Source organism: Crinia signifera, chromosome 3, assembly GCF_055691185.1.
Source record: "Crinia signifera chromosome 3, ASM5569118v1, whole genome shotgun sequence".
Classification (NCBI taxonomy): domain Eukaryota; kingdom Metazoa; phylum Chordata; class Amphibia; order Anura; family Myobatrachidae; genus Crinia; species Crinia signifera.
The window spans coordinates 219,274,814-219,285,048 of record NC_139219.1 but is presented as its reverse complement, the minus strand read 5'-3'; the positions used below and the strand labels follow the sequence as shown (position 1 = coordinate 219,285,048).

General features: G+C 41.0%; 1 protein-coding gene across 1 annotated transcript; it reads left to right on the top strand.

Annotated features, from left to right (window-relative positions):
- The first annotated feature begins 672 nt into the window (after nt 1–672).
- On the top strand, nt 673–7,301 carry NPPC (natriuretic peptide C). Its single transcript, XM_083177471.1, has 3 exons — nt 673–1,238; nt 3,878–4,165; nt 5,444–7,301. The coding sequence occupies exons 1-2, from the start codon at nt 1,014–1,016 to the stop codon at nt 4,139–4,141; spliced, it is 489 nt and encodes a 162-aa protein (XP_083033597.1). The 5' UTR covers nt 673–1,013; the 3' UTR covers nt 4,142–4,165; nt 5,444–7,301.
- Nucleotides 7,302–10,235: the final 2,934 nt, after the last annotated feature.

Genomic DNA, 10,235 nt, shown 5'->3' with positions numbered 1-10,235 from the left:
AACGTAACCACTCTCTCCGCACTGTAGTAGAAGGCAGATTTAGGTATTCATTTCCACAGCGTGTGATACTTTAATATGTAGTGAACACCAAACAATGTTATTGTACCTGTGCAATGGGCATACGCTGTACTGTCTTCCATCAGCAATGCACACCGCACACAGAGGGCAGCTCAGATGCCAACATCGTAGCCGCGTTTCCCATTTTTCTGCTTTCTTGCAAGGAAAGCTGATGAGATGCAGCACAGAGGATTTCCAGCAGGCATACACATTAAGCAGAGCAACCAGGGTCTGTGAAGTCGATATACAACCTTCACTAGTTACAAATCTGTAGCAGAGGAAGCTGCCCTGAGAATGTACAGTGTATATATATATATATATATATATATATATATATATATATATATATATATATATATATATATATATATATATAGATATCTATATATAGATATCTATATATATATATATATATATATATATATATATATATATAGATATCTATATATAGATATCTAGATATATATATATATATATATATATATATATATATATATATATATATATATATATATATATATATATATATATATATATATAGTAGCTGCTGCTACCTGTTTTCCCATTACATGAGGTTTACAATTTATGTACAGACATTTCTGCTTTATGTTTCCCCTTTATTGTAATGAATAAAGCAGATTGTCTGAGAGTGCCAAAATAAATTAACCATTGAGATACATGGTATTTTCTCTTCTTTTTTTTAACCCTCTAATTTTCCATGAAGACAAGTGCAGTGATGTAAGGGAAAACCTCTCATGAATGGAAGCTGTCCCATTATTCCAAGGGGCTGCTGAACCCTGACTCCCAGCGCAGTCTGCCAGTCCTGCCCCATCCTAATCAGTAAACAAACAAACAGCTGCTCAGGGAGGTGAGAGAAAGGGTTACAGCAACATCGGAACCTCCTATCGCACAGTGACGTCACCGCTTTGGGTTTATAAAATGAATGGGGTGTTGATATGAGTTACAGAAAGAGTGAGGAGGCGGAGGGACGGAGTGATCTGCGGCTCCACTGTCTGCTACTTGTATTGTCTTACTCTCACACTTCAGGACTTTTTTTTATCCTGAGGAGACTGAGTCCTAGAGTTAGGATGCACTTCTGCCATATTGTGGGCTGGGGACTAGTGCTGGCTGTGCTGTGCTTGGGGACGCAGGCAAAGCCCGTTGTTCAGGCACATCAGAAGGTAAGTGTCCACCTGGAAATTCTCATTGCTGTTTCTTGGATTCTGTGTACTTCTCCCCCCTTTATGTTTTATTTACAACTGCACCCATTCCATACTGCCACTTTCTGAGTTTATGCTAAGCCAGGACTCTGTGCCCTTTCCTTACCCCTGTCTCCTACACAGAAGCTCAGTGTAGAAGGGAAGTTTTTCTACTATGGGTTTAACTAGGAAAATGTGTGTGTGTGTGTGTGTGTGTGTGTGTGTGTGTGTGTGTGTGTGTGTGTGTGTGTGTGTGTGTGTGTGTGTGTGTGTGTATAGTGAGTAACTATACAATTAAGAAAATAACTATTGTTGTCAAAAGTACTTATACTGTATATCTGTGATTTTAATTATTCTCTGGATACAATAATGCAGTTGATTTAGAAATCCTAGTGTAACTGTAGACAATGAATGGGGGATATAGATGTCCCTGCTCCTTACATGTTTGCAGTGCTTTGAGTTACATTTGAAAGTCTTGCTATTAAATAAGTTTTTAAGTATTGATCTGTGAGCATAATGTGAGAACTAGGGGACCACACATTGCGGCTGCTATAACAGAAGGCAGCCAAGTTCACACAGACAACACTGAGATTTCTCATGTAGACTCCAGGTGCCTGGCTGGGTACCAGAGGATGCGCTGATGGAGACTGGGGGAGTTTATAAAAGCAGATGGTTTATTACAAAATAAAAAGGTCAATCTAGTATTACAATAGTGAATGTCCAGCATGGGAAAAGTGCATTTCAATAAGAATAGTAACTAGTCTATAAGCACTTACAGTCACTAATGGAGAGATTGCAAACATGTCACTGTTCTGTCTGTTTGTGGTCCTGTGTTGTGCTGTTAACCCTGTGTTGAAAGGGTCATTAATGGCAATATATAAAATTAGAGTAACAACCTTGACAACTTGCACTGAGGACTGTTACAAAGGTCAAAGTTGAGCTTAATTTGTGCTTTTATATGGCATAGAATCCAATATATAGAAATTTGTAACACACCCACCCATCCACCCACATATTCACATACAAATACAGCCTATCAAATTAGTTTAGCGGATGATCACTTAGAAATCTACTGTACATGGTAAGGCAGCAGCCAGGAAGGACAGACATTGTTTGGTGTTTGTCATTTCTAGCACCAATGATAATGAAACAAGTAAATACTGTGATTACAATCTGGCATAATGTGCAATGTATACTACTATAATGTCATTTTGCACCCTGTCATTGCCCGGGAATGTAGAAGTGTTTGAATTAAGACCAAGGTCAAGGTAATGGATTGTTTTCATTTGTAAAGTACAGTCTACTAGTTCTTATAATGTGGGGACATTACTGTACCTCCACTGGTATGGAATGGGTTACTAAGTAGGGGAATAAAACATGACATAATGCACTGACAGACATTCCCTAGCTCAGAGTCCACCAAACTAGTCAGCAAAACACCACCAGCCAGTGACAACCTAGAAATACAATATTTTATTGCTCTATATGCCCCTATTAAAATTAGTGTATGTGCCTGACGTGACAACTCATCCTGAGAACTGTTGATTGGTTGTTGGATGGTTGGTATTAAAGGACAGACGAAATATTCCACTAGTTACCTTAAAATAGTATGAATTAATATTAGTTTTCCAACATCCCTATTGTCTTTTGTGTGGAATAACAAATGGAAATTCTCATGGTGCCTGAAACAGACCTTGGTGCAGTGCACTCAAATTTACATTTTTGCATGTAGGCAAAATACTAGCTGCTTTGTCATGTACTGGTCAGCTCTGTTTCTACTTACACCTTTTTCCATTAAAACTGTGATCCAAACTGGGTCAGACCTGGGACAGACCCTTTCTCACCACAGCACCAATCCAGGTTATTCCCAGACATTTACACCAGCAGTTGGAGATGACATCAACTCCTTGAGTTCTCCACATGCTGTAAATGGGTCCAGGTGAGCATGTTGCACTGTAGCCCGTCGTGCCCCCCCCCCCCCCCCCCCCCCAGGTGACTTGACCCGGGTGGAGCCTTTTCCACTGAGCAAAATCCCAGATTGTTCCGTGTTCACATGCCATAAATTAGGATTTTCATGTCCGTGGAAAGGGATTCTTAGAGTTAGTCTTGGACATACCTCTTCCCTAATACAAACCTCTCTGTGCATTTAACATTTATCCAAGCTGCAGTGCAGCATGATTTAACCAAGGTGAAAATTGCTCATTGATCAACTGTGAATTAGACCTGGGTACAAGTGTTACATGCACAGTAGCCCTTTTAAGGTCAAGCCAGTTTTAGATTACCTGCATGTATTTTTGGAGTCATGAACTTTACCTGAATATAACGTTGCTTTACCTTTCATTACATTAATATGAAGGCAGTTGTTGTTTCTATCCTTAAATATAAGTGGGACTGGTTTTATTTTTTTGAATTTGGTATAACCTACTCTTGCTAATAAAACCATTGTATTTGACTGAAATCAGCTTTTCATGGTAATTGAAAAACTCGCAATTCTACAGGGTTTTTTCTTTTTGTTTGCCATAAATACCCACCTTTTCTTTGTTCCCATTTTAATGCCTGTAGGTATCAATGTGTCCCACATAGACTTCTAAATCCTTGCATTTTGTCTCTTCATATTGCAGTCTTTACGCACGTTGCTAGGGGAAGAATTGGCTGAATATTTAGCCTCTGAGGAGAGGGGAGAAAGAAATATTGATCCTAAAATTCGTGCTCGACTTCTGAGAGACCTCCGTGCTGATACGCGCTCAAGGGCAGTGTGGACCAGACTACTCAACGAATACCCCAACACCCGCAAATACAAAGGCATCAACAAAAAAGGGCTGTCCAAGGGCTGCTTTGGTCTCAAATTGGACCGTATCGGAACCATGAGTGGCTTGGGGTGCTAGTAATTATAGCACCATCTTGTGGTGGTCAGTAAAAACTACTTTATCACTTTCACTATACCCTTTGTTGCATGCTTTCATTACATCTGATTAAGGCACTAACATATTTAAACTTTTTTTTCCTGCTCCTTATGATAAGCATTAATAACACAATAAAGATATTGCCTTTTAAAAAGGATCTACAGTTTTTAAACCTTTATTCTCACGCTAGTTATTAAATGTCTCGCTATTGCTCTGCCCATTTTTTTTCTCTTACTTAATCATAATTGAATATAAACCTATATGCAGATTTATTATGCAGTGGTCTACATTAATGGGATCAAGACATAAACAAATTAACAATTACATTTTGGTAATAAACATAGAGAGCCCCCCCTCCTCATCCTCCCCCATATGACATTTAGGGGCAGATTTATTAAGCTTGGAGAAGAGATAAACTGGAGATAAAGCGGAGAAAAGGTAAAAGGAGATAAAGCACCAGCCAATCAACTCCCAACTGTCTTTTTCAAACACAGCTGATTGGCTGGTGCTTCATCTCCTTTTACCTTTTCTCCGCTTTATCTCCAGTTTATCTCTTCTCCAAGTTTAATAAATCTGCCCCTTAGTTGCCTCTTACATGTGTATATGCCTGTATAATATAATATCTATTATTCTAAAATGAACCTACATTGTAACTATAGTACAGAGAATAAAAACATATTGGTAGAAATGTATTTTGTATACATGTGGGTTCATTCATTGTAGTGTTACTATTAAATGCTATAAGTTTATCTAAACATAATATTGTAGGTGTTCTTCCTCAGGAAAGTAGCAAACAAGCCAGTATTTTCTTGGGTTGATATATAAAATGACTGCACTTAAACAAAGTCCATGTGCTATAAATGGCTGCTATATTATCTCTACCAAGGGTAGTTAGACTGACGGACCCTGTACATAAATGTATTATCTATGGTTATCATAGCCACGTTTATCCTAGCCGTTAGAATCGTAAGGCTGTGATTTGGCACAAATATAGCTGTTTAAACCGAAGCAATAGGTGGCGGATTTGCCTGCACACAGCAATGTGTAGCCTGTGGAAGGAATACAGTGACAACTCAAGGAAAATGAATGATTTCAGGCCAGAGTTCTGCTTCCCAAGCTTCTGGCATTGAAAAACCTGAGGCTGTGTTATTAATAACTAGGATCATAATTCCATCTGCATTTTCCATGTGCTGCTACAAACTTGAAGTGCTGTATGAGAGAAGTCAGAAACCTGGCCTGCCATATGCTAATAACAGCACTAATCCAACGTATTTTCTCTTCCAGGCTCCCAACATTGACAACGGTTTTCTGATCACTGGTCATTATCCTGTCTTAGTGTAGACGCCCAGCTGAGAATCTTATGTTTCCAGAAGATTCTGTAGTGAGGGGACGGGCCGGTATGATGGGACAAAGGACCTGCTGTTACCACATGTTTGTCATCATTTTGTTGCCAGCGCACAAGAGCCATAAATGTGCATTCGCGTACATATATGTAATGAGGGCTGCCTAGATGTTTACATATCAGTGTTCAGACACGTAGTTCACTTTTCAGGTGGCCAAGCAGACTCTCGTGTGTTCTCCACACGTGGGGTCATTAGACTCTGTATGTGCTAAACCATTCCTAATTCATGGACTGTTGACATTTCAGCCTCACGGAATCCTTCTCCAAGTTGCGGTTAAGCTATCACAAGCCTATATATTTCTTCATCTCTACCCTGAGATTTAACCCTTGACAACTCAATGTCTTCAGAATATGTTTGAGCTATTGTCTGCTCTGTAACGAGGCGCTGGAGTTTGGTTACCAACCTGCCATATCCATATTAATGACCAGCCTCCAACAGAGGTCAATTTCGCTTACCCAACTGCCGCAAAAATAGGGGAAGACTGCAGTGCTTTCTGGGACAAAAGGTCGGTCTCAAAACTTTAGTGGCTGCTTAACTAGTTTTAATCTTGTCTGTTAGACTAATGTCAGTTTACGCTGATCTTGTGGCCAAGTAAATAAGCTCCAAATGACATGAACGTAATGTTTTATTTTTTTTTGTGTTTTTACTTTTAGACTCTTGCAGAGCTGCAAGTTATTATAGGAAACAGGGAATTCACCTTTTAATTTAGAACGACTTACAGCTGTGGGAAATAAATTTATTGGGCTTACAACTGACACGACACACTAGCTTGATGTGTGACTTTGCAGAAACAAAGAAGAGGAGGAATGTGAATTTAGACAAGAGCCCTCAAACATTCCCAACTCGAAATATAATAATAATAAATGTATCCAACAATATAACTTTTTGATAATTATCATATCATGCCACTTTACATGGTGAACCGCAGAGAGCTTACTATCTCTGTTACGATATAGTCAATTGCATGGTTACATAATCTCAAAACTGGACAAATTCAGTTCATCTGTATGCAAAGGGTTTCACTGAGGCTGTGCCAGACACACTAGACCGACCAGGCAAAACATACGTGGAGTTTCTATTCAATCCATTGGCTTCATTGGGAAGCCCACAAGCTTTGTCAGAGAGAACGAATCCAGCAGTGCAGGGATTACGTCTCCTTGGGTACTTGTATACATGAAGAGGGAGGGGCCTGACAGCTATATGTAAATTCTCACCTTGCATCAATGTATTTATGTTGTAAAGCTATTTATATTGTTTATGAAGAGATATTTATAAAGAACTTTTATTTATGTAATGAATCGAACGGGGTCAAACATTGTAACATTTTGTCCTAAATAGTTGAAACGTTTTAAGATAAAAGAAAAAAGTGGAAAAAAAATAAGAATTCATTCCATGTATATCCGGAATCTGTCTTTATTTCTCTGTGTTTTGGGATTTCCAACCTTGCAACGTTAAACATCACTACAGCTGTTGTAGTACTACATAACTTAGGTTACTAGATATTCTCCTTGGGTGTACGATCAGCACAGATTCTGCTCATCCTGGTATCACATAAAAGACGAGTCAGACATTGATCAATTCACTATGTATGTTTTTGATGCATGTACATATGATTATATGTGCATGTGGAGTGTGTAGGCGTATCCAGTTTATGTAAAAACTCTACACTGATATTTATTATTTATTTATTTATTGACCGGCCAGTCTTAGTTACAAATTTGTAATATAAATAAAGATTGAAGGACATATTGAAATTAATTCATTGATTTCATCTGCTTTTTTTTTTTTTTTTTTTTTACCAAGACTTGGCTATCACAAAGGTAGACATTGCCCTTGGCTTTGGCTATAACACAAGCTCTACTTTGTGCATTGTATAGAGTTTTAAACACAGCGCAGTGTTGTGTTGTTCTGTATGCAGACAATGAAAATAAACAACCGACTGATATAACTCTTCTGATGAAAGCCACCTAAACATAAAGCAATATATTCTGTTGAAGGGGGACATTTAGCAAACCTTGGAGAGATAAAAAGTATGAACCGGTCAACTTCTTCCTGTAATTTTACAGGCTGTGCTAGTACAGGTTGAGTATCCCTTATCCAAATATCCGTTATCCAAATTATTCTGAAAACCATAAATTCCAGAAGGTCAAAAATTTTTTTATGCTAAAAGCACTACTGGGGACATCTGTAACAGCACCACTGAGGACATCTGTAACAGCACTGCTGAGGATATCTGTACCAGCACTACTGGGAACATGATATGTAACTGGCACTAAATATGTGCAATAAAATGATTGCTTGGCATTTAAATTCAGTATTTGAAATAGTACACAAACTTTGTTTCATGTTTTGAAACATTGTTTTATGCACAAATAAAATATCTTTGTGTGTATTTCATGTGTTTGATGTGTTTGCGCAACATAAATGCAAGATACCTCAAGATCCCCAGCATTTTGGATAAGGGATGTACAACCTGTACTGGATAACTTGTCCACTTTACCTATCTCCAAGATTTAATATATCTCCCCCCAAAGTCACATGAGCCCAATAAACCAACATAGCTTTAACCCTTTGAGTGGTGGGTTTTGCTGGGGCAGGACAAACCTACCAGGGCAGGTTTGTCCTGCCCCAGCAAAACCCACCACAGAGCTGTGGGCCACCCTCTCCCCCCTCTGGTCGCACGCCGGAGCTCCTGGGCTCTGCGATCATAATAGGTGGCAGGCTTGGGGATGTTCAGGGCGGCTCAGGAGGTATTGGGCACCCAAAATACAGAGACCCCCCGAGCCGCACCAAATATTTCCGAGCCTGCCGCCTGCTTACTAGAACTAATGGCGGCGGGAGCAGGGGAGCTCCGGCACACAATTGCTGGAGCAGAGGGGGAGTGAGGGGAGGGGAGAGCAGAGAAATTTTCCAGGACAGCCCGTTGCGGCAGCGCAGCTGGGCCTGGAAGGCTTCCGGGCATATCACTCACATGGTTAAGAATGAATACACTTGAAACAGGTGGTTAGATACCATTGGGCCTGAAGTTGAGCGTGCACCTGTTTGTGGAGAGAGTGGGCCAGATTCAGACCAAATTTGTGAGTGGTAAGCTGCCACCCAGACAGAGAGAAAACCTGCGCTGTGTAAATCTGCGAGTAAATTGTGAGAATTATCGCACATCAATATGCAATTCACTCACCATCTAATGATTTTACCAGTCTGCAAATGTAAGTCTGTCCCTTCCACAAATCTGAGACAGGCTGGATGAGGCCGGAGCTGACATCACAGACCCTTCCTTTAAAACGCCTGGGCATGCCTGCGGTTTTTCTGACACTCCCAGGAAATGGAAGGTTACAACCCCCAATAGGCTTTTTCCTGTCCATAGAAATTGTGCGCTACAATCAGTATGCATGCACAGTCATTTAATAATCGAATGGATTGCAGATGACTGCTCTGAATCAAGTCCAGTGTTTGCACTGAGCATGCTCTGGAACTGGGAGTACCCAAGTATGGGCAATGCAGAGTCATTCTTATTTCAGACATACTGGGGCAGATGTATTAAGCCTTAACAAGAGATAAATGCAAGGGTGATAAAGAGAGATAAACGTCCAGCCAATAACATCCTAACTGTCATGTTACAGGCTGTGTTTGAAAAAAGTTAGTAAGGAGCTGATTGGCTGGACATTTATCTCTCCTTATCACCCTTGCATTTATCTCTTGTTAAGGCTTAATACATCTGCCCCAATGTATCTACACATACAACAGAAGAGTTGTAACTACTGTAATGGAGCATTCTCATATAGGCAAAGTTCAGTGTGGCATGTCATCGGCAGGCTGGGCAGAGCTGGACTCCAAGTACTCCAAGAGTTCTTTTGCAGAATAGCCTGGTACAGTGATGTTGATAATTATGATAATGGACAGTGGTACAAAGGAGGAGCAGATACTATTTACCTTGCCCGACTATACTGTAGTTCTTACCCTGCTATCATGATGGTACTGCTTGGCTTCTAGGGGCTACAACTAATTTCATCCTGTGCATGTAACCAGTTACAGGCACCCTGGTCAGCCAAGGCACAAGCCACAACTGAGTAGAAGTATTTTAATCGGAACAATTATTTATTATGATGAATGTACCAGGGAATACTATTTTGCTGGGGCAGGACCAACCTACCAGGGCAGGTTGGTCCTGCCCCAGCAAAACCCACCACAGATCATCGGAAGCCGCCAGTCCCCCCTCATCTTCGCTCCAGCGTTAGTATGCCGGAGCTCCCCTACTGCCGCTGTCCCCTGCCGCCTGTCAGTGATCACACAGGCGGCAGGCTCGGGGATGTTTCGTGGCGGCTCGGGAGGACTCGGGTGCCTGGACTCTCCCGAGTCCCCCCGAGCCTGCCGCCTGTCAATTACTAGTACTAATGGCGTCGGGGCAGGGGAGCACCGGCGTACAATCACCGGAGCTGAGAGGTGAGTGGGGATTGAGGGGAGGGGACAGCAGAGCGGCCACTGGGGGGGGGGGGGTGCCCGGACAGGTAATGCACCAGTGGTGCACACCTGGACACCACTGGCGCACACCTTCATTTTAGTATGGTATGCCCGGCAGCGCAGCTGAGGCCGGGAAATATCCGGGCATACCACTCAAGTGGTTAAACCTAGTGCGAAGTATATTTTTCATCACAAATTGTTGTGCTTGTTCATTA